The sequence below is a fragment of the Gambusia affinis genome, linkage group LG01 (assembly GCF_019740435.1).
Source record: "Gambusia affinis linkage group LG01, SWU_Gaff_1.0, whole genome shotgun sequence".
Classification (NCBI taxonomy): Eukaryota; Metazoa; Chordata; class Actinopteri; order Cyprinodontiformes; family Poeciliidae; genus Gambusia; species Gambusia affinis.
In genome coordinates this window covers 6,298,542-6,326,013 of record NC_057868.1, presented here as the reverse complement: position 1 = coordinate 6,326,013, position 27,472 = coordinate 6,298,542, and the positions used below count along the sequence as shown (strand labels likewise).

The 27,472-nt window shown below is 39.2% G+C and overlaps 2 protein-coding genes across 5 annotated transcripts; one reads left to right on the top strand and one right to left on the bottom strand.

Annotated features, from left to right (window-relative positions):
- Positions 1–368: 368 nt before the first annotated feature.
- Positions 369–16,650, top strand: b4galnt1a (beta-1,4-N-acetyl-galactosaminyl transferase 1a). 4 transcript variants are annotated; one of them, XM_044119709.1, is made up of 12 exons: positions 369–553; positions 1,715–1,819; positions 9,122–9,336; positions 9,407–9,589; positions 11,182–11,288; positions 11,435–11,472; positions 11,560–11,740; positions 13,066–13,158; positions 13,258–13,445; positions 13,522–13,662; positions 15,720–15,957; positions 16,041–16,650. In XM_044119709.1, the coding sequence occupies exons 2-12, from the start codon at positions 1,742–1,744 to the stop codon at positions 16,247–16,249; spliced, it is 1,671 nt and encodes a 556-aa protein (XP_043975644.1). In that variant the 5' UTR covers positions 369–553; positions 1,715–1,741; the 3' UTR covers positions 16,250–16,650. The 4 variants fall into 4 exon arrangements, with proteins under 4 accessions (XP_043975644.1, XP_043975671.1, XP_043975653.1 ...); XM_044119736.1 differs by lacking the exon at positions 1,715–1,819 and having other exon boundaries at positions 376–553; XM_044119718.1 differs by lacking the exon at positions 369–553 and having other exon boundaries at positions 587–1,819.
- A 3,311-nt stretch (positions 16,651–19,961) lies between these two features.
- slc26a10 (solute carrier family 26 member 10) lies at positions 19,962–27,225 on the bottom strand. The gene is made up of 18 exons (XM_044112510.1): positions 26,897–27,225; positions 25,963–26,073; positions 25,207–25,364; positions 24,921–25,085; positions 24,675–24,827; positions 24,503–24,585; positions 24,266–24,413; positions 24,053–24,166; positions 22,666–22,743; positions 22,486–22,581; positions 22,112–22,218; positions 21,524–21,593; positions 21,185–21,367; positions 21,021–21,075; positions 20,849–20,937; positions 20,724–20,778; positions 20,504–20,610; positions 19,962–20,422 (listed from the first exon to the last, which is right to left on the bottom strand). Exons 1-18 carry the CDS (start codon positions 27,159–27,161, stop codon positions 20,384–20,386), a joined length of 2,076 nt encoding a protein of 691 aa, XP_043968445.1. The 5' UTR covers positions 27,162–27,225; the 3' UTR covers positions 19,962–20,383.
- Between the last annotated feature and the right edge of the window lie 247 nt (positions 27,226–27,472).

The following is a 27,472-nucleotide window of genomic DNA, read 5'->3' as shown; positions in this document are numbered from 1 at the left end:
CTTAAGCCTTTCAGTGAAAGCATAATTTAAAAAATTAGAATACACATAACATTGAGAATCGCATGTCAGATTTTAAATACCTTTTGAATAACAGCTTTTAATATAATATTTCTGCATTATTTTTAATGGCCTGATAAAAGTCTTGTCTGTAAGCAGAAGATAGTCACAAACAACATTAACAAAAAGTTGTAAACATCAACTAATCGGTACATTAAGGTTAATAAACACATACAGCGATTCAATAATATTCCGATGTACTGAATATGAAAACCGGTTTGACATGTCTGTTGAACGGACATTATAATAGAAGTGAGGTTTCTTCAGTGTTATTTTAATCTTTTTACATTGCTCACCATGCATGTAGAACAGGTCTGACTTTGAGCTAATTGGCATGATGTGAGGAGTGGCCCTGCAGCGCCTGAGGACATCTATACTTCCTCACGCCCAGACCGATTGTGCTCAAGGTTGCGAAACCCAAACAGCCACTGGATTTCTCTAATCTGAGTAAAGAGGAAGTTTGGTCCGGGTGCTGCCTTTAAGGAGAATAATTACAGTAAGATTTCAACTTTTTCTCCCCTTTTTTTTGAGCTGTATTTGAAGACCTGGCCTTTGAAAACATGTTTAAGAATGACCAGAATTATATGAAAATCTTCGTCAGATAGGCGAACGTGAGGATATGCTTGCATTTATTTCCGCATTAAACAAATGTAGATAGAATTTAGCCTTTCTATGAGACCTCTCTTCTCTGCGAACGTCTGAATAATTATTTTAAAATTTCTTTTTTTATGCTGTAAAACAAACGTAACCTTATCCAAACATCATTAATGATTGCATAAGCTTCCCATCAACAGGAAAAGCAGTTTCCTTAACTCGCGGGATTTTATTTTTGACGTTTACAGCCTCGTTTGTTCGTGAATTGGTGCACATTTTGTTTTTTTTCTTGAGCAGAATGGGCAGAGTTGATTTAAATCAGTAATTCCATTCAAAAAGTGAAACTTGTATATTGCATTCATTTGTTACACAGACTGATGCATTTCAATTTTTCTTTTCTTTTAATGTTGATTATTATTATTGACAACTAAAGAAAACACAAAATTCATTATCTCAGAAAATTATAATATCACTTAAGACCAATTTTTAGAAATGTTGCCCAACTAAAAAGTGAAAAGTGTGAGCATGTACAGCACTCAGACTTACTTGGGACTCCTTTTGCCCGTATTACTGCAGCAGTGCTGTGTGACGATCAGTCTGTGGCACTGCTCAGGCGTTATGAGAGCCCAGGTTGCTCTGATGGTAACCTTCAGCTCTTCTGAATTGTTGGGTCTGGTGTATCACATCGTCCTCTTCACAATACGCTATAGATTTTCTTTGGAGTTAAGGTCAGGCGAGTTCGCTGGCCAATTGTAAGAACAGGAATACCATGGTCCTCAAACCAGGTACTGGTGCTTTGGCACTGTGTGCAGGTGATACGTTCTGTTGGAAAAATAAATTTGCATCGTCATAAAGTTGGTCAGCAGTAGGAAGAATGAGGTGCCCTAAAATTTCCTGGCAGGTGGTTGCAGTGTCCTTGGACTTCAGAACACACAGTGCACTAACACCAGCAGATGTGTTAGTGCACTGTTTGTGCACTAACACATCTGCTGTTTCACTGATTGTGGAAACTTGACCGTTCCTCAAGCAATGTGGATTCTGTGCCTCTCCTCTCTTCCTGCAGACTCTGGGACCTTGATTTCCAAAGGAGATGCAAAATTTACTTTCATCAGAAAACATAACTTTGGACCATTCAGCAGCAGTCCAATCCTGTTTATCTTCAGCCCAGGTCAGATGTCGTCTCTTGTTCAAGAGAAGGAATGAGACAGCTGAAACCCTTGTCTTGCATACGTCTGTGTGTGGCGGCACTTGAAGCACTGACTCCAGCTGCAGTCCACTCTTTGTGAATGGGTTTTGTTTCACAGTCCCCTCCAGGATGCGGTTATCACAAATGGTTGTCCACTTTTTTTCTACCACATCTTTTCCTCCCCTTCACCTCTCTATGTGCTTGAACACCGAGCTCTGTGCACAGGCAGCCTCTCTAGTAGTGATGTTACGTGATGAGCCGAGGCTTCGAGGCGTGTGTCGAGTAATGGAGGGGGCGTTTCCGTAAAGCGCGTATCGAGGCTTGCTTCATTTAGGGGAGGAGCCGAAAACGATGACGTCCGAGGCCTCGCTGCCCGGCTGTACCACGTGACTGCTTCGGGAAATGGCTCAGATTTTGTCGCGCGGTTTGACAGCTTTATAAACCCCACAGGCTCCATTCAAAATGTGGGTTGTTGTAGGCGAGTTGCGGTCAGTTGAGAGAGTGGATATAGTTTTGATAGTTTGGATAGCAGAGTTTGGATAATGGTTATTTAGTTTGAGACAGTTAGTTTGGTGTTTGGAGAGTTTAGGAGAGAGATAGATAGATAGGAGATTTAGGAGCACAAAGACAGGATAGGAGTAGGATGGAGCCAGCGAGAGGTAAGGTGAACTGAACATTTGCAGATGCATTAGGTTTGCTTATGAGGAACTGTATTTTTCACTGTTTCTTATTTTCTGTAAAGGTGAGGTGTTTATTGTGCACCAAGGAGTTGGGGTACAATAATAACACCTCATCCATGCTAAGACACTACCGTGCCTTGCATGAGAATAGGGAGGAAACTGGAGCTTCACCCAGCCAAGGTATTTCATTACTATACTATATACTATACTATAATCATCGGTCACTGTACCCCAATCTGTACAAACTTGCACTTATTTATTTATGCACCCCAGCATCATGTGTGCCATGTGAGTGTGTCTTTTCAAAGGCTGGAGAAGTAGTGTCAAAAAAGAGAAATCCTTTGAAACCTAAAACTGTGGAGAAATTGTTGTTTCTTAATAAAAATGAATGAAATCATCCAAGTTACACAAGCATTAGCCTATTCACTACCCCCTCCCTCGTTCCACAAGCACTTTCACTGTCCTCTGCCTGATTAAGCTCATGCCATTTTTCTAGAGTCACAGAAAAACATTATTACACAACATGCCATATCACATGACACTACTATTTTGGGAATAATTACACAGAGAATACATTCAAACAATATTTTATTGTTCAAACAATATTTTATTGTACACATATGTACACCTTTTGTGAAGTCATTCCCAAGAGCCATAATAGACAAAAATTCAATGCATCACATGTGTTAAGATACAGCGGGCTGTGATTGTACACCTGGCCAATAGGTGGTTTCGTGTGCACATGAAGCCTCAAGAAATGAACCCTTTCTCGAACCAATTGGCTCAAGTGGTTCAATGCCTCATGAGGCTTCATCTCACCATCACTACTCTCTAGCAGTGACGTTTGTGTCTTGCCCTCTTGTACAAGGTGTCAAAGTTCATCTTTTGGACAACTGTCAGGTCAGCAGTCGTCCCCATGATTGTGTAGCCTGCAGAACTGGACTGAGAGACTATTTAAAAGCTTTTGCAGGTGTTTTGAGTTAGTTAGCTGATTAGAGTGTGGCACCGGGGTTCTTCAATATTGAACCTTTTCACAATATTCTAATTTTCTGAGATAGTGAATGTGAAGTTTTCAGTAGTTGTGAGTTATAATTGTCAACACTAAAAGAAATAAGCATTTAAAATATATGTATGTAGCGAATGAATATAATATATAAATTTTACTTTTTGAATGGAGTTACTGATTTAAATAAACTTTTCATGATATTCAAAATTTTTTTGACCAGTGACCTCTACTCAAGTAATTTTATTATAAAGTATCACTACTCTTATTTGAACAAAATTGTAGTTTTGTGTTTAAAATACTAAAATTTCCACTTAACTTTATATTTTGGCCCATCTAATTGTGTAATTTTTAGATATTAAATAATTGATCATGTGATCAGTTACTCAGTACTTGAGTAGACTTTTTACCAAATGCTTTTTTACTCTTACTTGAGTAATGTCTTAGGATGCTACTTTTTACTTTTACTTGAATAAAAGCATGTTGAAGCTGCCTTGTTCTTACTTGAGTATAATTTGTGGGCACTCTGCCCACATCTGGAGAAACCATAATCAAATTACCTAAATTTGGACTTGATTTAATTGTTGCAAAATATTGTTTTTGACTTTCATTGTTTCAAAATCAGCTTCATTTAGCACTGGGGATTAAATATCATTTCTTAATGTAGTACAGTGAGTTATTTTTACGTCTTTTGTACTGCTTCCAATAATCCATTCCAATGCAGAACGAACAGAAATATGTCACAAAAATATTAGTAGCACCATCATTTATTATCATAGACATCTAATAATATGGCTTAAGATAATGTTTGATACATAAATTCTCCTTGATGCAAATCTATAAAAAAAATTTGGTTTCTGTTAGTTCTGTCAAGTTGCAAGAAGGGGCAAATTTCAATTATGTTGGTAAGTCATTTTATTTTACATGATTGCTGCTGTAAGAGCCATAGTTTGATGACTGTTATATTGCCACGTTTTGCAAACAAAGGAGGGAATTAGTTCAGTTTGGTCACTTGTTTAAGTTTAAGAAATTGCAGCTGCTTCAGTGCGTGTGATGGCTGCAACTACAGCCACCCAAATGCATGCTGGCTGCTCCAGTCCTTCAGCAGAACAGAGGTGGAGAAGGGGTGGAGCCAGCCTATTGAAACTGCAAATTGGTTTACACCACTACTCATCAGCAAGAGGGGGGGGGGAATGGGATTTTCCTTTGTTAGTTATAGTTAGGTTTTTGTGTGTTTCCCCCTTTGTGTCTTCTATGTGGCCTGATCAGCCAATATTTAAGTTTCCCCCTTTGTCTCATATCAGTAGGTCTGTTTGTTAGCCTGAGTTGAATTTTGTTACTTTGACCTCTTTTATGGGCCCAAATTTGTAATTTGTTCATTATTGACCCATGTTCTTTGTTTTGGGTTCAATAAAAAAGACACTTTTGAATCTAAACCTGTGCCTGAATCTCCTTCGACTGCTCAGACCATCACAATTGGTGTCAGAAGTGGGATTTTTACAGTCAAAAGCACAGGTTTATTTATTTTTTAGTCCCTCCCCTGTTATCAAGCTATGCACAGAACAGGAAGGAGTGTCAAAGGATCAAAAGGAGATCCTCAAAACCAACCTGTTGGAATGGAGGAGCAAGTTGGAGAAGAAAGTGGAGCCTCTGGAGGGGTAGAAAGCAATGAGGGTAAGGAGCCAACAATATCTGAAGTGATTTCCATTCTTCGTGCTCATATGGGCCAACAGGAAGCCCAGGAAGTAAGACGAAGGGAGGAGTTTGAGCGGCAGGAACAGCGCTTCAGTGCACTATGACACCAATTTCAGCTATTACAGGTGGAAGTGCAAGCTCGTACCACCCCTGCCTCTGAGCCTCAAATGGATGAATCGCAATCAGAAGCAGGTGAAGATGATGATCCTCCATGTGGCAGTAATGAGCAAATGTATGCTCCCTCAGGTCAGTTTCACTCTCATGAACCCAGACTTGAGAAACTGACAGATGAAGATGATATTGAACATTTTCTGACAACATTTGAACGCATGGCTCTAGTTTGCCGGTGGAAAAGAGTGGATTGGGTTTTCCATCTGATTCCACTACTCACCGGTAAAGCAAGAGGTGCGTATGTTCATATGGATATGGATGACTCGCTGGAGTATGATAAAGTTAAAGAAGCTGTTCTTCAAAAGTATGACATCAATCCTGAGACGTACAGATTGAGATTTCGATCACTGGAAGTAAAACCAGATGAGAATCCAAAAGAACTGTATGCAAGACTGAAAGAGTTGTACGGAAAGTGGGTGATGCCAAAACAAAAAACTGTGCATGAGGTCGGTGAAATAATCATTTTGGAACAATACTTAAGAATGCTGTCTCCTGAGTTGCAGATATGGATAAAAGAACATAACCCAAAGTCGACTGCAGAAGCTGCACAGTTGGCTGACGTGTTTGTGGCCGCACGGAAAAAGGGACAACCATGGAGTCAAACAGCATAGAAAATGAGGGAGGTTTCAAAACCTGTTCCCCACTACCAAAAGGCAGGGGAGAGTAAACCTGTAAAGACCCAGCCACTGAATGCACCATCAAGAGCCCCAACCAAGACAGTGATTTGTTATCTGTGTGGGATGGAAGGGCACACAAAACCAATGTGCCCGAAAAACTCTACAAAGATAACACAAATGTGTTTTGTGCCGAGAAAAAGTGTGGACTCTAAAGTGCTGTTTGGCTTGAGGACGACCTTAATTGAAGTTGAGGGTAAGCAATTAAAGGCCCTCATTGATTCAGGAAGTACACAAACCCTGGTACACAAAGACTTTGTCCCAGCAAATAAAGTTAATGTGGAAACAATTCCTGTCCGCTGTGTTCACGGACATGAGTTATTGTATCCAACAGCAGAGCTGTATATTAAAGTACAAGGCCAACTTTACCTTTTAAATATTGGTGTGGCTGAGAACTTGCCATCTCCAATAGTTTTGGGTCAAGATCTGCCGGTGTTGTGTGATTTGTTGACCTCTAGCAGTGTGTGCAATGTGGCATTAACCAGATCTCAGGCTAGTAAAAGGGAGGAGTCTCTGCAACCACTCTGTGCCTTGCCTTTTTATGATGCGGACCTGGAGACCACGCCCGGGAAGTCTCGCAAGTCCCGCAAACGGCGACGGCAAGAGAACTTTCAACACACTGTTGTAGAATCATCTTCTAGCTCTAAGCCTGAGTTACCTTTGGGGTTTAAAATCCCTGCTAACATCATTGAGATGCAACACATGATCCAGCTCTAACACCATCCATCATATCCCTGGCAAGGACAATTGCATCGCGGACTGTCTCTCGCTGTCCCAGCAAGAGATTTGAAGAGGGGGAGTGTGTGATGGCTGCAACTACAGCCACCCAAATGCGTGCTGGCTGCTCCAGTCCTTCAGCAGAACAGAGGTGGAGAAGGGGTGGAGCCAGCCTATTGAAACTGCAAATTGGTTTACACCACTACTCATCAGCAAGAGGGGGGGAATGGGATTTTCCTTTGTTAGTTATAGTTAGGTTTTTGTGTTTCCCCCTTTGTGTCTTCTATGTGGCCTGATCAGCCAGTATTTAAGTTTCCCCTTTTGTCTCATATCAGTAGGTCTGTTTGTTAGCCTGAGTTGAATTTTGTTACTTTGACCTCTTTTATGGGCCCAAATTTGTAATTTGTTCATTATTGACCCATGTTCTTTGTTTTGGGTTCAATAAAAAAGACACTTTTGAATCTAAACCTGTGCCTGAATCTCCTTCGACTGCTCAGACCATCACAGTGTGCCACAATAAAGGTACAGTAACACTGATAAACAGGTGAAGAACAAAACCACCTTTTTCTTGCTCCGTGTGACCTTCTACCTTACACGCGACCTGTTGCCATGGCAACCGACAGATAATATCTAAATGAGCAGATAAAGCAGAGATTGCTTTCAAGTCTGTCAGGGGGAGTCAACCCCAAAAAAACAAACATTCCCCACACAAAAAAAAAACAAAATAGATCATTCAGTCCGTTAAATTATGCAGTCAGATGTTTATATTGCAATTAAGTTTTTGCCTCAGCACAGCGGTGGTTGATTAGCTGATATAAACACCTACTCTACTCATGAGTTGGTGTGTGGGACGCCTTATTTTAGTGCTAATGGAACTAAAATGCACCGAACTGTGCAGCACGTTAAGGAGGTCGATAGCAGGCTAGCAGAAGTTAGACTAGCATAACTGGCCCACTGTTCAACTAAACGTTTCATCCTTTTTTCAGATTCTTTGTGTGATTGTGGTATTTTCTTGATATTCCTGACTCAATGGATAGCAATAGCGCGTGTGTAGCGCACGACAAGTGACGTAGTGTCCAATCCCCATCCATCAATGCTGCTGCTTCGCGCTCTATCCTTGCAGCTTCTCTTGTACTTGCCAATACTCAGGAGTAGGTGTCAACTTACATTGTGTTGCATTCAATTCTATTCATGCTCTTAATGTCCGATTTGCCATAGCTATTTCTTGAATTTATAGACGCCGGCTGGGGTGGCAACAGGGGTGGCAAGTATATCCCCCTCTTGAAAAACATTTACAAATGATACAAAGGTAGAAATAAACATTCCAGTTTTAGTTTTAGTTTTTTGTATTAAACTGATACTGATTTTATTAGAAAGTGACTGACAATGGCGAATACCAATGTTGATATTGTGCATCCCTGGTCTGTTTCAGGACTGGGTCAAGTGGTGTCTTTTTTTGGGAATCCAAACATGGTCATCCCTAGCCAGTAGTTCCCAAACCTAGTCTTCAAGTAACCCTGCTCTGCATGTGTTAGGTGCCTTCTTGCTTCCGAACACCTGATTTAAATGAATAGGTTATCAAGAGGTTTCTGCATCATTTGGTAGCTGCAGATAAGATTGGCAGTCGTTTGGCGGGTACTGTACGAACAGGTTTGGGAACTGCTGCCTTAGGCAGCCTTGACACAGCCATAGAGTCACAGAGTAAACTTTATGTGTTTTGGTGTCTCAGAACCTTTTAACGTTCTGTTAGAGAAAAAATCGTAAATGATTGTTTCTGGTTACACAGAAACAATTAGCCTTATGGTTAAATTGAACCCATAAGATCTTAGCTTAAGGTCAACCTTATGGGTTCATAAAGGTTAAACTGAACCCATAAGGCTCAGTTATATCCTCACTCTCTGTCTAGCCACCCACTATTTGCATCTAATTTGCTCCCACCTCACTCTCATGTTGAGGGATCTAGATGTTTTGTTCAACTGTGTTAATATTTTTAAGCATATACACACATATACTGTATAAGTTATAATGATATTCTATAATAAATCATAGAATTTATAGTGATGTCAGCCTGTTGCAGCCAAAATGGCTGTGACTTTCCAGAAAAGCTTTCCACAAGGTTTAGGAATGTTTTCAATAGAAGTTTCCATTATTATTTCATAAATATATTTCAGAGGTCACACACTGATGAAGGACAAGAAGGTGTTGTGAAAATTATTTTTATCGAAAGGGAATGGAAACAGCTCAATAAATTAGAGACAGGTCGACCTTTGTCTTTAGATGGTTTATAATCTCCATTTATGTGTTTCTGTCATGTCGTTTTGATATTCCTGTCATTTTTCTCCAGATGCGTTTTAACTGCAGACAGGGCCTTAAAGTGATTTCATTTCTTGCTTTGTTGCTAATTGTCCTCCATTACATCTGGAGCCCTTCAAACACCTTTGGAGTTAATATACAACCAGGACAAGGCAATGAAATCCAAAAACTGCTCATTGAGAAAAGTCAACGCATCATGACTGATTATTCTGACATTCCCTACAAGATCAAAGAAAATGTGGCAAGGTGTGTATATTACTTTTTTCTGTAAATTCATCTTTTTGTCCTTGCTAATTTTCTTCAACTTCTCCCACAGTCAGTTGCCTCAGAACGCATGTGTGTGCCAGGCCGGAGAGGAAACCTTTCGTTTACCATTCTCCAATCTACTCTTCCCTCGTGTTTGGGCTCACAACCTCCAGCAGGCGTTCTTAGAAATACAATCTGATCCTGAGAGTGTACAGCAACAGAGAGCAGAGGAGTACCACCAGTTGTTGAGAAGGTAAGAATAAAAGATAAGATTACTGTGACCACACCCTTCTCTTATCTCAATGTGCAATGTGTGCGCTGAAGAATTTGGGATCTAATTTAAATTTGTTTAAACTTATATGCGGCACCAGATGTTGTGGAAAAATATTAATAGTTTGATCTGTTAACATCAAACTGTTATTAACAGATCAATAGGGACTGTCTGATCCCTAGGGATCAACATCCCTAGACTGTCTGACCGACAAACAGGCTGCATCTTCTTTTTAAAGAAAGTTACACCCCAATGAAAGTAAAAGTATTTCAAAGAGCATCAATAAGTCGATGCATATCTTCTCGTCTTTCAAATTGTAACTTCCTGTGATATACTGCTTGGTTTTGCAGCAAGCAGCTACTCTCACAATGAAAGCCACAAGTTTTTTTATAGCTATTTAAACCTTTCCTCCAATACCACCGGTTGAGCACTGATCCATGAAGCTCACACGTATCGCTCTTAATCATAGCGACATTGTGACGGGGTTCTCTTATGATTCAGTCAAGTATAATGACTAGTCCAAGTCGGAGATTGTTTTTAGAGGATTTTATTCAGCATCAGATCAACAGTCTCACCTCCAGCGTGAGTCTAAGCACAGACTGCCAGCCTGTGGAACAGAGCCCTGCTTTTAAAGCCACAGGCTCCGCCCACAGACACTCCAAACAATCAAGAACTAAACAATTACTTCCAACTCAATTAAACTCTTAAAGTATACAAAATAATAATAATAAGAAGAAGAATAATAACAATAACAGAAATAAATCAACAAACTTGTAAACAAAAATACAATACTCAATGTGATACGAAACATCTGGTACTAATCTGATGCCATCATGCAGTCATCATGTGACTGCCTCCTAGCAAGCCACCATCTAGAAAAAAAACCCCTACTTGAAAATAAAACCAGGAAAATGTTTGATTCTGAAAATAATGGATTTTGGATGAATGTTTAACTGAAATAGGAACACTGCGTGTGCACCCACAATGAACCTTCTCAGCTCAACCTGCAACAAAAAAGTAAGTTAGTGATTGTTTGTATATGTGCGGGTGTGCCTGCATAACTGACATGGACTCTAAATATGTCCTAATTCATGACGGCTCCTCCGTCACAGACATAAAAAAACCAGGCTGCTGATCATTAACAATTAACACTTCATCCCAAAAGAAATCTGACTTTTGAGCAATTCAACACTTAAATTGACTTATTTTTTTCTTAACAACGCCAAAAGTAAACTTTGTGTTGCTATCTAAAAAAATAGGATATTCAAGGTTTTTAATTGGTCAAGTAATGAAGAAAGTAGAAAATTGTTCTTTAGTTTATTACTTTATTGCATGTCATTATTTTATTAATCTGATCAGTTAATAGTACTGATTTGCACTAGTAATTGATGGAAATGCTTGAGTCGTATGTAAATTGCAACTTTCTGTGCCTTGTGTGGATGTATGTCTGCTATAAGTGTGGAAGCATCAGCAGGCTAACTGCGTTACTGTTAGAAAAAAGAGGTCAGCCTGGTGAAGTCAAGAGTAGCTTCAGTCACACCGACCTGTTTTTCCCCGTTTGTCTTTGTGTGCAGGTCCCATAATCCAGCAGAGATGCTCGTCATTGCCGAGGCTGACAATCCTCTTCAGTATCCGACCCAAGGTGTGAAGGTGCAACCCCTCAAAACAATCATCATCCCAGGTAATAATACATAATTACATGTGACAGTGTAAGAAACTGTGGTATAAACAGTTTACCTTAATAACCAATCTTGAGTTTACTAGTGAGCTTATTTTCATCTTCTGCTCCATTAATGCGTTCCATCCACATCACCACTCTCTCCACAGGTCTGGGTCTCAGGCTGGATGGCAAAAACAGCTATATGGTAACTTTTTTTTTTTTTTTTTTTTTGTACACAGATTGTCTTAAGTGGCTTATACTTATTTTTTTTTTAAATCTTGTCTGAAAACAGGTACATTTGACAGCGACAATGGGAACTTTTGACGTTGCTGCCACAGTGGACAGGGTCTCTGTAGAAGGAATGGGTGAAAAGCACATTTCACTGTCGAGTCCGGCTCTCTATGCTCTGAACAGGCAGCTCCAGTTTGTCACATATACCAACACCATATTTCATCCAATGACCTCAGACCTAGGTAAAGTTCACTGTCAGGTTCAAATACCCTAAACACCTTCACACAGTCACAAAGGAAAAAGAGGCAAATGAATTACAATTTGTTACTCGAGGAGAGAAAGAATGGGAAGCGATCGTTTCGGTCTCCAAACTTGCTCTGCTGTTCCCTTTTTCTTCTCCTTCTATTGTAATTTGAGAACCCTGTTTACATAGATTAGCAGATGCTAATTAGGGGAGGGGCAAATAACAAACCCAGCTGCTAACACACATTTATCTATCTTTTCTATACAATGCAATGTCCTATCTTTCTGCATGTGAAGTTTTACTCACAGTTCCAGTATCTCTGGGCCACAAACTCCTATCTTTAGCCCTTGGGTGTTTCCCTGTCAGGCCAGTTCTCTGGGAGTGGCTGGTCATGCTTATCTCCTCCTGCAGACGTTGCTAAAAGGCACACATTCTATAAACAAACAGACATAGATTCTCATAGTCCTTAGTATAATGATCTCTATTTCTATAGTTTATTAATTAAATCCTATCATTCACATTTTAACATCGTGGCACTTTCTTTTTTTTAGACTGCCATTTCCCGCAGTGTGGCACTCAGATTTGTTGTGCACATTTACCTTCACATGCGCAGCATTGCGGCTTTCGCTAAGATTCTGTACTCGATATATATGAAACTTTTATAGAAATTGCTATGTGTTTATTTCAAATGTAATTGACATGGAGGTGGAAAAGAAAGATGCATAGAGAGAATACAAGCCAATTGAGAATCCTAAGCATTAAACAACATTAACACATTTTTAAGCGACGTCTCAAGGAATTGAGTGCAACAGCTTTTAAAATGTCTACAAATAATTTTCACCCCTCAGATGTTTTCATATTTAGTTGCGTTTATGAGTAAAACGATTGTCAATGTAATCTGACTGATATAAAAGTTAAAACACGTCTTTACAATATTGTGTATGCATAAATTTTAACTGGCTTCTTAATTGAGCAGCTATTTCTCTGCTAGAGCTAACAGTGTCACATTTGGTGAAAAAGGAGAACAAGAGTACATCGCTGTAAACATCAGTGGCAACATCACGATCTGGGAATGTTTCTCAATAACAAACCCTGCAGCGTTTGTTAATGCAGAGGGAAACATGTATGCAGAAACGTTTCACCATAGCTATGATGATAATCTGATTGGTTAGAAGATTTTGAGATGCGTACACTTTACTCTAAATTCTTCACACTAACTATGCAGGAAATATGAGTACGAATAATTTGTTGCGCCTTCAATTCTTTGATAAGCTCATTGCATCTTATGTACTTTCACTTATCAGCTTTTGCTTCATCCGGCAGTTCAGTTTGCGACTGAAGGCCACCAGTCATTTTTCACCATCAAGGTTGGACACAGAGTTGTTCCAAAACTTTACAAATCTGGACAAAGTAAAGGTTTGTGAGCACATATTGTATTTCATTAACAATTTATAGCATTATAGTAGAATGCATTTTATTGTGTTTATTATTTGCTTTGTTTATGTTGTCACTCAGGGTACAACATTACCTCTCTGGTTACCATCGCTACCAAGACCTTTTTGCGCTACGACAAACTCAACGATCTCATCGCCAGCATAAGGGCGTTTTATCCCACCATCCTCATAATTATAGCGGATGATAACGAACACCCCCAAAAAATGACCGGCCCTCATATTGAGCAATACATTATGCCATTTGCAAAGGTAAAATGTTTGCTTGATCCTATGTTTTGGTAAAAGCATAATGACTCAGTCAAAGTAACTAAATTTTTCTTTGTAGGGTTGGTTTGCAGGAAGAAATCTGGCTGTGTCTCAAGTGACTACCAAGTATGTGCTCTGGGTGGACGACGATTTTATCTTTACTGCAAACACCAAGCTGGAAAAGATGGTGGACATCCTGGAGAAAACCACACTGGATCTGGTAAGTTGATCAAAACAAATCAGCTGCTCTGATTTAGTCATTTGTTATATTTCTTATTGCTTATTTTTCAAAGCCTTCTTTCATTCCTTCAAACCAGGGCAATACACCGGCCCATATTAGAGGGGCTGAAAAAATGCAAGCCTAAATTTCTGTACTTCATGTCAAGTCATTTGTCCAATACACACCTAGAGGAATTTGGTTGTTTTCCAGTAAACTTTTAGAAATGTTATGTTTTGTAAACTCTTGTTGTGGATCCATTATCTTGTTTTTTCTTCTTGTCAGTGTATATTTGTGTTTAAAAAAATATTAATTATACCACTGACTAGTATATTTAAGAAAGATCAAAGGGCTTTGTGCAATTACTGCCTGTCTGTTGAATCCATATGAACTCCAAACTGTTAGGAGGCCAAGAGTCAAGTCACAAGTTTCTTTTTGACCTCTGACTATGTAACCATCTAGGTATTAACACTTCTTAAGAAGTTAGTGATTTTGTCCTTGGATTAAAATACAAACTTTCTCATTCTCACGCTCACCCACAGCTTCCTACTGTGGAACATAGAAGTTTCCAGACCATAATGAGAGTTATTTACAGGAAAATACTAAAACGGGAAAACAGTGGGAAGGGGGAGTGGGTAGAAAAACAGTAGTTTCTCAGCCAAAGCGGGAGACTTGACAGATATGGCTTGTTGTTGGGTTGAAAGTTTTGACTCAGGTCAAACAGTTAAAGTGCTAAAGAAATGTATGTATTTTTGATATTTTAGAAGTTGAAAGAAAAAGTAGTGGTCCAAACCCATCTAAGTTAAACAGTCTGAAGTTTAGAACAATCCACCTCACACATTTGGTTTCTATGCAAGTAAAGAAAGTTTATTTGCATATGAAGCATTTTCAAAGTGAAGTGGTGGAATTGATACATATGTTTGCTTTATTTCCTTTCTAAGTTCATGAATGCAAAAGCTTAGGGCAAAGTGCAAGAAGTAATTGCACGCCAAAAGGAAAGACAGCGTGAGTGAAAACCACAGAGAGCAAGAAGGGTTTAGCATGTGTCAGTTCATTGTGTATTGTGTTTCTATACGTCCAGTTTTTTTTTTCTGTTATTGAAAGGTTTGAGTTTTGCCCATTTGTTCTTTTCTTTCGTGTGTGTAAAGACAGAATGTGGTTAAGTGTGAAGGGTATGTACAGCTTCATTTTGGAGAACTGCTTCTCTTACTTTCAGAGTCTAAGCCTTCGAATAAAGTATCTAAAGACAAAGATCGATCTTTTTAATTTTTGAACAGTTTCTCTACCCTTTGTTAAATACTTTTTCCATGACAACACAAAGCACCGGTCAACATTTATCATAGTTAAATACAAAAAAAGAGAGCCACAGCACTGCGACAGCCGAAGCGTGATAACATGAATAATTTTCCCTAGATCAGCTCTGGAGACCATGTCTTTATATTTTGTCAATAATATAAGACATTATTAAAATAACAGGAACAGGATTTAGTTTCGATGTGTGTCAAAGCCTAATAAAGCGTTTAAGCACAGTAGTGATTACAGGGCGAGAAGACGAACCTCATTTTTGAAAGCAGATGATAAGGGGAAGTTTCATCTGCAGTACGTCAGGCTTTGCCACAAAAAACACTTGTACACGGTTCACTGAACAGGATGTGAAAGTCTGCCTGGTAGTTGAGCTGCGATCTAACATGCTTGCATGTTTGTGTTTAGGCCGTAGCATAAATGGCCTAAATGTTTTGGAGCCACCACAGACTGTACAGACTGCACCACAGCTTGCTTAATGGAGTTCATTCTGTATAAGGCAACAGACAGAGACATCTGCATGTCGATACTAATGATTTATATTACATGGCACAAGAAGGTGTAAAAGTATCATATCTTAGCCTATACAAAATCAAGTGGAGAGTAAGATGAACAAATAAATGCGATATTCAGATAGTGTGCACATTTAAATAGCACTGACCCTACCAGACTGTCAACCATTTCTTGCTATTTTTTTCCTTTTAAGTGAACGTATCTATCTCTTTTTTTTTCTTTCTTTTTTTTTGCATAAACATCAGGTTGGTGGTGCAGTGAGAGAGGTTACTGGTTACACTGCCACATACCGTCACACCATTTCAGTGGAAGAAGGCGGAGAGGAAGGCGACTGTTTAAATATGAGGATTGGATACCACCATGCTATTGAGGGATTTCCCAACTGTGTAGTCGCAGACGCCGTCATCAACTTCTTCATGGCTCGAACGGACAAAGTTCGACAGGTTGGCTTTGACCCGCGCCTGTCAAGAACAGGCCATCTAGGTTAGAGGCCATTAAATATGTTAATATCTTAGAATAAAGCTTTAAATACATGCATAACTTATTTTTGCCTTTTATTTCTGCAGAGTTTTTTGTAGATGCTCTGGGCACCATGCACATCGGCTCCTGCAGTGACGTCATCATTAACCACGCGTCAAAGATCAATCTGCCTTGGACTAAAACAGAAACACAGATGGCCTATGAGCTGTTTCGATACTCTTCTACAAATACGGGTATTAGCCATAATGAGATCTTTTACTTTAAGAACAGATTCAAGTGCATGACCAGTCAATAAAAATACACTTCCGCTGGTTTTACGAAAACAAATAGTTGTTGCTCTTGGTTAAGAGATATTTTGCTTTTTCTGCTGACAACTGGATTTATTTATTAAAATTTTTTTTAAACCACCTATTGTGACGTTAATAATCCAGCCGGTTCTTGGTGTTTGAAGCAATCCTCATTTTTTGCAATTTATTTACTGTTTTCACATGTTTTCTTTTGAAGTTTACATTCGAATTTGCGATGTAGAATTTTGATGCTAATTGCACTGAGTTAGTAATTTGAATTTCAGATCAGTTTTAACTTTGTGTTGTTAATATGTATTTTTGTGTGTAAATGGGCTATTATAAGTTGTCATGATGCATTGATCCTCCAGAGGAGGGAATGTATTTAATTTGTACACAAAAAAAAACAAATGGAAAAAGAAATTGCTAAACTTGTTGTCTTTATGTCATTTAACTAATGCCGGGATGTTTTACATACACCCCGAGATGTATGTAAAACATCCCGGGACACCAAAGGTCACCCGGGGTGTATGTAAAATGATCACTATAATTAGTTAAATAAGGCAGTAGACTGAAAACTACTTGTACTTTTATAAATGTGTCACAACAATTGTTCATTGTTGTTGCAACCTGTATAGACACTTTAACAAAACCTTTTATTATGTATTGACTGTAAGAAGAACAGGTTAAGTCAGAAGTCAGGTAACACCAGTGACGTGCGGTCAGGGGAGGCAGGTGAGGCAGTGCCTCACCAGCCATCATGGAAAGAAAGAAAATATATAATCATAAAGTAATTTAAATTGTTATATTCATCCGGTGGTTTGTACTAAAAAATATTTATTTTTCGTGTAGCTTCACCAATTTCGATTTTTATTTGTTCAAAATCGCTGAATTTTCTTATTTTCCCATTCAAATGCTTGGGCGATGCGGTGAGGCAGCAGCTCTGCCTCACCTTGGATTGCGCAACCCCTGGCTCTGCGCTGGCTGCTAAGCGGAGAGCATGTTGCTGAATGGTTTAAACAAATTTAATATGTGAACTTATTTCCAATAATTTAGCTTATGTATATAATGTACAGTGCTTTTGTCACCAACTGTGTTTGTGTAACGTGTTTCGTGTAATGAGCGATTATAAACGGCAGAGAACAAGGCAGTTCTCTTGCCTCATGGCAGGGGGCGCTCAAGATCCCAGACGTTCGTCTTGTTCACTCCTCAACTGCCGAGTAAGTGACAGCGAGCTAGGCTAAACGATTCGGGAAGCAAGTCAAGTGCAGCGATAGATTATAATAGAGATAGTGATTTTTTTCCTCTCGCTTATCCCGACTTTCGACATGGATGACTACATTACAACACTAAAAAAGTTTTCTCAAGTGGACTTTCAATCGAAGCAGGAGGTGTGTAAGGATGCAGAAGTGAAACATAACCTGTAAACTGCTGTCAATCTATGCATCTATTTGCAAATCTGATTCTGATGACGTCAGTGCCTCACCAGCTATGAACCTCACCGCACGTCACTGGGTAACACTCTGTTAACATGCATAAATAATAAATATGTTTATTATTTATGATAATAAATTTCAGAAAATGTCACGAAAGTCCACATTGGACTCTTATTCCCAATTCACCAAGTTATTTGTTTTCTTGCATCATATAAAAATGTCAGATTTCCCAGCCCTGGTCTTCAAGGGACACCGCCCTGCAGGTTTTAGATGTTTCCCTGCTTCAACCGCACATGATTTCAATTAATCACTGGTTAACAGGCTTTTGCTGACTGCAGTTATTTGAACCAAGGAACTTAAATGAGGGAAACATCTAAAAAACACATAGGGCATATAGAAATCTGTTACAGATTTCAAATGTTTTCATCTCGAAATCTGTTACTGCCCTGTAACAGATTTCGAGATGAAAACATTTGAAAATCTGACATCAAATGAATGTAAAATTTGATAAGCACTCGTATTTAAAAGTCAAGTGACGTAGAAAAAAAATTTGTTACAATGTTTCACCACCAGGGGGAAACAAACGATCAGGTAAAATGTCTTTGCAGTATATTTGGACAAATCATTTGTAAGTAATTAATTATAGGATGGAGGAACATTTAAGAAATATTAACACGTGTTCATTACATTTCCTTATTTTAGCTTCCTTTTTGTCACTTTGTGGTATAACACAATGGCTGCAATTCTAATATCTTAATTTCTCCCGTCATATGCGGCCACTTGGTAATTTTAAGTAGGCCTATATGCTGTATGTATATGTTGCACTATTGCCTGTGAGAGTTTATTTAAATGACAACTCAATCCTCATTCTTTAAGTCTGAGATTTGTTGAGGATTTTGCAGGGTTATTTTCAAAATTCCTCTCCATGTGTGTTCACGTTACTAGGTCTTACTGTAGAATCTGGTTTAATAAACATTTGGCCAGATACTCGTGCATCATGTCCTAATTGAAGTGGACTACTTCCTGCCAATTAGTGAAATACTCCTTGAGCTGTAAAGGGAAAACCCCAGCGGGTACAGTGTCAGGAGGATTACTTAAAATATGCCGAGAAAAAAAAAAAAAAAGAAAAAAGAAAAAATGTGATCAACTTAGTTATCAAACACACAACAAGGACATAATTATCTATTTGCTTTATTTTTACCGCGGTTTTGAACTCAAAACTGGATGTAGTTTTATCAGGCCAAGGCATCAGGTACAAGCGGGGTTGTGAAAGTATCAGATGTTGGTCAGCAGAGGGCAGCAACGTGGCAAGAAAGAGGCAGTTTCCATCATGGAAGGTTTTGAAATAAATTGACCAACTTTTAACTTTTAAGAAAATAACAGTTGGAAGGAAATATGATCCTTGTGAATCTTTTTACACTGTATCTTTAGTCGCACTGTAACAACTCTGTGGATGTAATTACTCTGTTTTTGTCTTTGTCAGATGGTAAACAACTCTCCTGTCATTGTTCCATATTCAAATCAGGTTTTTCTTCTTCATTTTTCAAATCCGAGGCATATTTGTCATTATTATCATCCAACTGTGTACAAAGACACCTCCTCTTCCCTCTTCAAAATTTGACAAGGTTGGCATGCTTCACATTCCACACCACCCTCCATTTCAATCCCCTGGGAAAAAAAAAGTTTTCCAGGGGATTATATATATTCCCACATTTCTTCCATAATATCGGAAGAAATCCACCTTTTATTATGTATTGACTGTAATTCCTGTGTGAAGATAGGAATATATATATATATATATATAAATTAATTGCATTAATTGAACTCTCCACAGTTGTCGCAATGCAATATCCTCAAAGCCACTGGAATCAATTAACAATTTTTGGAGCATTTTACACTTTACCCTGAGTGACCAAAGAGATCAATAATTTAAAACACGACTAATTAATCACAAACACCTGTAATAAAACAGACAGATAAAAAAAAGATCAACTTAAAAAAAGAGACAGAAAACAGACAACTGCTGGACTGGCATTAAAAGCCAAGTTAAAAAGATGGGTCTTCAAAAGGACCTTAAAATCATTCAAAGTATTAGACATCATTCAAATAAGGAGACTGTTACAGTGTGTGAGAGGATGCTTGTGTAAAAACTCTGTTACATAAACGAGGTGTCAGACTGCTTAAACATTTAAAAACCAAAATAAAAATCGATCCTAAAACATGCATGCATCCAATGGAATATGGAGGTACTGAAATGTTCTCGAGTTGTTTGCTACCTATAAGCAGACGGGCAGCAGCGTCTTGGACCAGCTGCAGACGATTAACAAACATAGAACAAATTCTTCAGTGCACTTGGTACTTTATTACATAAAGGTAGCTAACAACAAGCACATATAAATATTACAATGCCAAAATACAAAATACAGAATACATATGACTGTAAAAATGAAATCTTAAAGAAGAGAAAGACCAGAAGAGTTATACAGTGTTGAGGAACTGCATGTCCTTTAGTTCAATCCAGCTAGGATTGATTTAAGTCTGCCAGCAGGGAGTGTGATATCTGAAAAAGAATGGCTAATGCTGAAATATAACCATTAAAAATACTAAATGCTGCTACAACGGGCCACTGTGTCTTTCAATTACTCCCCTACTGTAAAATCCGAACCAGCTGCTCTTCTTCTCTCAGGTCACAGAAACTGGCTTCTTGGTTCATACCCAAACTGTTGTGGTGTTCTCTGGAGGTTTTTCCTATGGCAGAGGATAACATTGTTATTTAAATGTGAAAATAATTCATTCTCTGGTTATATTGAAAGCGATTACGATTTGTACCCTCTGTTGCTGAATGTACACTACGGCATCGTGAACGGTGACGAAAATATGCTGAGGATTCATGTGGCTCATCAGGCCGCTTGATGTCAAGATTTTTAAGACACTCTCTAAAGGGAACAAGATAAATCCACACACACTTAACACATTTAACCCTAGCTGCACTGTAGCATAACAGGAAAAAAAATATATGAGAGAAATATCTGACATTAAAAAGGCTTACCGTTGCAATTTGCCAAATAGACACAAACTCCAATTTTCTGGCACTCGGTGCACATCTGCAGGAAGAAAATCACATTACGTGACCAAATCACGAGGGGGAGACATGTCCTTTAGTGGAAGGCCGACCTGTGTGAAGAGCCTCGCTCCAGCAACATCAACAAATATGACTCCGCTGCAGTCAATTAGCACAGCCTGGACCTCTTTCTCTGATGTTTCTGTAGGGTGAAAACACACAGTTTCATAATGTCTGCTGTGCGAGCACATCCACACTGAGGGATTTCACAAAGCAACTACGAACCTGATTCAAAGAACTCATTTACTGAAGAAAATGATGTGTTTGCTATGCCTCTCTCCTAAACAACAGCATAGGGAGAAAACAAGAAGACGGTTGAATTAAGTTACATTTCATAGTTTGTAAATATGTCACATTTGTCCCAACTAATGGTTATTGATGACTCATACCACAGTGCTGACAGAGGCCTCTCTCTCTCGTTTCTCCAAAGCTTTCCTGGCCTTTTCCCGACTGCGGATCTCTTCGGGCGTCAGACCCAACACCCTGCTCATTTTCTCCCTGAAGAAGCTGCGATTGCCGTAGTAGATGGGCCCATTGTATGTCAAGATTTTCACCCCAGGCAGTTCATAGCACTGGATAAGGAAAAAAACAAAAACAAAACCAATGTCTCATCTTTATTGCTTTGATGGAACTCATTTCCTTTAATGGATTTTTTTCAGACACGTCCACCTCTACTTTAAGTGCACTGACCATTTGCAGCAAGAGAAAGAATTACAAGCTCTACTCACCTTGTTGTGGCTCTCCAGAGGTCTGTATATTTCTGTGTTGCTCGCCCGCCCAAGAACTGAGCAATCAACCCTGTTAAAGCATTGATTATCTGTTTACATATGTATCAGGTTTATGTATTCACACTCATACAACTTTTTCAGTTTGTCACAGCTTTAAAGGGACTTCTTATGGTTGTCTTCTCCTAACTGTGCTGTGGACTTTTGAATCTCCTTCAGTGGTGCCCCTTCTTTTACCAGTTTAGGTGGGCGGCCATATTTTACCCTTTTTTTTGTACAGAGGTTCAAAGCTTGGTATATTGCTTTATAACCAAACCCTGCACACAAGTGGACTTCATTTACTAGATGGTTTCTGGAGGCAGCTGCTTGAACTGGACTTTGTTTGGGAGATTAATAACAAAGGTGCTCAACAGAAATTCATTTCATGTTATTCCAGATAGTAATTTGTGAAAAAACAAGCTCACGCATAAGTTTAGCAACATGGAAAATCTCAACAAAACACATTGGAGGTTGCCGTTCTAGCTTGGCAGAAACAAGCACTGAGCCTCAGTTCCTGGATTTAACAGTGATACTTTCTGACAGAAATTGCACCTTTGTGTTCGACAGATGACGGTCATCATGGAGAAAACCACGCCGATGGCCAGGCCAAGGTCCACGTTCAGTACCACCACAGACAGCCAGGTTACAACCCAAACCATCTAAAGACAGAGACAACATCACCACAAAGCTTAGCAAATCAAATTGAACAGGTCAGTCAAAGTAAATACAACATGATTAATAAAAAAAACATAATTATTGAAAAAATATTCAGTGGAGGTACTTCATTCCAAAAATCTGAAAAGGGTGACGTTGCAGTTAAAGATGGACCCGCTAGTTCGCCAGCAGCCAAACAGGCTATGGTATTAAACTGTCTGTTTTCTTCCTCCTTTTTCTTCTGAACAAAAATATCTATTAAGCAGTCTTACAAAGTCTAGCTTGCTGATCCTCCAAAGCTCAGGTAAGTCTTGAAACTGCAAGAACATTTGCCTGAGGCTGGTAACATTGATGCATGCCAGCACAGCCTGCGGGGAGAGACAAAAAGGAAGATAAGTGGAGATATCCTCCTTCCTTCTTCTTCATGTACAGAGACAGTCATGAGAGCACACCTTAGGCAGGAAGTAGAACAGGGGTCCGATCAACAGCAGGACGATCAATACAACCAGACTGGTGAAAAGGCCTGAGAGCTGCAAGGACACACACATATAAATGTCATCATGATGTTAAAGAAACTTAAAGACTTAATTGGCTTTAAAGGATTAAAATTATTGTATATGCTCTGGATTCTTGGATCTTGATTGTCTAACCAAGTGCAAAATTTATTTTAATCTCAGACGACGACTTTGGACCAATAAGGAACAACACAGTCTTTTTTTTCCATTGTCCAAGTGAGACACTTCTGATGTTGTCTCTGGTTCAGGGATGGCTCATAGCATAGCAGTAGTGATTAATAGCCTCGCTATATATGAGGCTAATGATCTTCCACACAGTTGTCCCTTGTTAGATTTCCAAATTCAAGATCTTTCCTGCATCTCTATCCACTTCACCAATTTTCAGTATGATAAATGTCAAAAATGGGCACCATTGGATTAAAAAGTTCTATATATATAATAAAAGCACGAGAAATACTATAGTTTTAGGCCATGTTAATGCTGCAGTAGGGAGTTCTAAGCCTGAAGATTTGAACAAGCACACCTTACAGATCCCCTCCTTGCTCTCTCTAGCGGAGCGTTCCCAGAACTTGAGAAATTATTGTATTTCCTGTAATGTTCAATTGTCTCTCCACAATTAGCACAATTGCAGCTGATCTGCAAACTTGAGTTTGAATGACTGCATGTGCGGAAAGTGGGAAGGTTACAGAAGGAAGTAAGCAGCACGTACACGAGCACGATTGGCATTCCTAAGACCTTCTTCCTGGCTCTGGTTGTTTCTGAGCTGTAGAATTGTAGTGTATTTCTGCAAATGGCTGAAGGGCCACTTAGAGGAACCATAAGAGCTCGATCTTTTCACAAATTATCTGTCTCATATTCTGTTGCCACGACATAGTGACAGTTTTAACAAAAATATGTTTTTATAAAAGTTAACTACTGCAGCTTTAACATGACTGAGTGTGGTTGCTCTTGAAGAACTGACTCCAGTCGAACTCCAGGCCATCTGTATCTCCCAAACTCCTGAATATCCATGGCTTTACAATTATATTTTGCCTGTGCATCTCTCTAGCTTGACTTTTTCATTCCACTTAACTTTCTGTTGAGATGTTTGGATCCATCACTGTGTGTAATGAATCAATAACTGCATTTCACTTTTTTCTGATTATGTGCTACTGTATTTATTAGCTGTTCAAAGCAGGATTTTTATTTAAAAATAGTTGTTAGCATAAAAGGAATCAAACACAGTATTATCCTTTCAGTGTAACTCTTCTGTCCTGGACCAAAGGACCTCAGTCCAGACATGAAAAAACAGCAGTGTTGTTATGGTTATGATTGCAGCCCATACCTGTGTGTATCCTCCAGCACTCTCCAGTATGTTGGTGGTGGCCAGAGTGGCGGAGCTGGGGAAACAAGTGAAAAACGAAGACACGGTGTTGGAGATCCCATGAGCAAGCAGCTCCTGAAAAACAAAAATATGTTGATTCGATGCAACGTTCACAGATTGGTTGGGTTCAAAGCAAATGGTTCAGGAAGCAGGTATATCATTCATGGGTTCTACCTGGTTAGGATGTATAGAATATCCATGTTTGTCAGCATAAATCATCGCCAGTGAGACAGAAACAGCGTATCCAACAAAAGTTATGGCAATCGTGTCTCCAGCAATGGCGGGAAAAGTGTGGATAGCAGGCAACTGTGGCTTTGGGAATCTAAACATAGAAAATGTGTTTGATTTTATTTTAAATTAAAAGGCTTGAAAGATTTATTTATTTATTTATTTTGTCATTTAAAGTTTTACCCAGCAGGAATATGGCCAACTATCTCAATGCTGTAATTAGAGTCTAGCGAGGAGAAATAGGCTACACATGTAGCGATAATAACCTGAAGAACAGAGCATAAAGTCAGAAATTAATACTTGTTCATTGTAATGTAAGTAACAAGTCTTATCCATTAGAAGCCAACTGACTGACCGTGAAGATCTCCACAGGGATGGGAGTGCGCAAGTGGTGCCGGCAACGTGTGTTGATCTCCTTAACTGGGACCAGTACAGCCAGACAGACCACAGAGATCAGCAGCTCAGCCATGTTGGTGTGAGGAAGGTTCTCCAACACTAAGGCTAAAGTCTGAGCCCACAAAGAAGTGATAAATCTGAAACCGCTTCACTTATTTTTAATTTATTTTTCTAGAATAGTGTGAGAATAAGAAACACAGTTCACCTTGAAGAGAGAGAAGGTCCCAGTGTGGCGAGGGAGTCTCAGGCCCAGCATGCTTTGCAGCTGTGAAACGGTGACATGGAAGGCAGCGGCACTGGTGAAAGCCTTAACAATCGGCTCTGACAGATAGGTGGAGAGGAAGCCGAGCTGAAGACCAAACATACAGAGCTGGGAGGAAGCCGGACAAAATATGAGAGAAATATGAGAGACGGGTCATCAAGCCGGATCCAAACAAAGACAAAGCGTTCAAGTGAGATGCAAAATACAACACAGTTTGTGTCTCACAAACCATGACGATTCCTGAAAGTAGTGCTACAGCAGAAGCCACTCCAATCCGCTGGGCCTCAAAGTTTGCTGCTTCAGATGAGCTGGAGTTGAAGGCCAGAGGAGTGGGAACCAGCTGCTCCACCACAGAACCAGTCATCAGACTCACTACAGCAAACGTACCTGTGAAGACAAAGTCTTCTCAGCAAAAGCCTATTGAACTTTATCACATTTTCCTATGTCACAAGTGAAAACTTGCATGCTATTTATTAGGATGTTTTGACTGACAAATATAAGGTATTGCATAGTTGAAGAGTGGAAGGATGTTTGAAAATAATCTCTAAAAATATTGCCTCTAAATGTATTCATTAACCCCTTAACCATCACCTCAATACGCTTACATGTTACTCAATGGGTTCATGAGGACACCAGTGTCCTCACAACATTTAAGAGGTAGAACAACCAAAATGTTTGAGAGGTCTCCTAGTATTAGCAGAAACACATCAGTTCTGTGAAGGTCACAGAGGTTCGTTAGACAACATCACTGAACAAGCATCACTACGGTCAAAAAACACAGCAGACAGGCCAGGGATGGAGTTGTGGAGAATCTTAAAGCAGTGTTAACTTTAACGAAAACAGAGTTCACCACTGCTTTGGGTTTGTCTATTACAAAAAAAAATTCAAATAAAATATTTTTTAGGTTTGTGGTTGTAATGTTACAAAATATGGAAAAATTCAACAGGGACTTCAGCAAAGCATAAAACGTAGACAGAGATTTTACCTGTGGACACATGGCGCCCAGTGCCAAAAATCATATACAGGACGACTGGGAAGAAGGAGGTGTAGAGGCCAAAAATTGGAGCCACGGATGTCAGCAAAGCAAAGGCCATACCTGTTTGGAAAAAAGTAAATAACTCAAATTTTAAGAACATTTCATTTTCACCATTTTAATGTCACCGCTTCCTTCTTAAATCAAAGTAAGTACATGAGAGTTAAAAAACATAAAAAGCGTGTAGTCTAAGGTGACATTTCAAAGTAAGCACATGCATTACACATTTGCTGCTGGATTATCCTAACAGTCCAAAGGGTGATCATAAAGGAGAGTAACAATATACATTTGAATAGAGCTTTCTGTAAAACATGGCTGAGATGAGGTCAGAATTATGACAATTACAGAGCAGATGAACAAGTTCAAACCAGGATAACACTGCGTATCACAGAGTTATGGCTGAAAGTCTCACAAATTCAACATATGTGCACATTAAATGCGTTTTCATAAGATCAAAACTACTTCATAAGCATTTTTAAGATAGGGCTATGTATGTGAACCTAAGAGTGTGACTCGTTTTGCTGTAAATAAGACTAATAGACTTGGATGAGAAGCATCTTGTATTGGACAACTTCCCCTTAACTATTTTATCAACTTAATTATTAGTTTTATGATATATTTATTTTTTTACCAGCAGTGAGATTTATAAGGACAGAGTCAGAAAAACAGAGATGGAAGAAAAGTCTGAGTAATTCTAAATAAATGTATTTAATGAATAATTATACTGGTAATATCGTACTAATACACAAGTATTATTTTATTATTATTATTATTATTATTATTATTATTATTATTATTATTATTATTATTATTAGTAGTAGTAGTAGTAGTAGTAGTAGTAGTAGTAGTAGTAGTAGTAGTAGTAGTAATAGTAGATTGCACATACCTTGAGGAATATGAAGAATACCAACAGTCAGCCCAGCGATAGCGTCTCCGACGATCCATTTCCTCAGTCTGTACCTCGGCAGCCAGCTGAAAAGCGGGACTCTCTCACTGAGCAGGTGAAGGCAAGCTCGCCTTGAACACCTGCACTTCCCGGCCAGTTTCTCCCGCAGCCGCAGATTCCCAGACGCGTTGTCATCGGAGCCGTAGGCCTGCTTGAAGCGGTCCTCCGTGTAAACGTTCCTGTATACGGCTACGGAAGGGCTCATGTCGAGCTGAGGATGGTTATCCCTTCAGAGGCTGCAGCTGAATTGGTCAAAGTGTGTATTTTAAGTTGCAATAAATATAAGGGCAGACTCTCCTCACTCTAGGAGCCATTGCATTTTCCTGTCAAACTCTTCTCAGCCAATGACAAGGCAGAAAGCTCAACATTTTTTTTTCTTTTTTTTTTTGTTACAGTACTGACCAACTTTTTTCCTCATCTTGGGCCGTGCCTCGGACAACATAAAGGTGTACCCGTTCAATTTTGCCAGCAGAGATTTTCTGGGTCCTACTGCTAAAGGGATTTCCCCCCCGCCCC

Bases quoted from the DNA above. Each gene is read 5' to 3' on its own strand.
- b4galnt1a (XM_044119709.1), top strand. From the start codon at position 1,742: ATGCAAAATTTACTTTCATCAGAAAACATAACTTTGGACCATTCAGCA. The intron at 11,289-11,434 runs GTAATAATACAT...CTCTCTCCACAG, and splicing joins CAAAACAATCATCATCCCAG to GTCTGGGTCTCAGGCTGGAT. The intron at 13,446-13,521 runs GTAAAATGTTTG...TTTTCTTTGTAG, and splicing joins ACATTATGCCATTTGCAAAG to GGTTGGTTTGCAGGAAGAAA.
- slc26a10 (XM_044112510.1), bottom strand. From the start codon at position 27,161: ATGAGCCCTTCCGTAGCCGTATACAGGAACGTTTACACGGAGGACCGC. The intron at 24,586-24,674 runs GTCAGTCAGTTG...TCTGTTCTTCAG, and splicing joins TCCCTGTGGAGATCTTCACG to GTTATTATCGCTACATGTGT. The intron at 20,779-20,848 runs GTCGGCCTTCCA...TTCTTCCTGCAG, and splicing joins GAGCGAGGCTCTTCACACAG to ATGTGCACCGAGTGCCAGAA.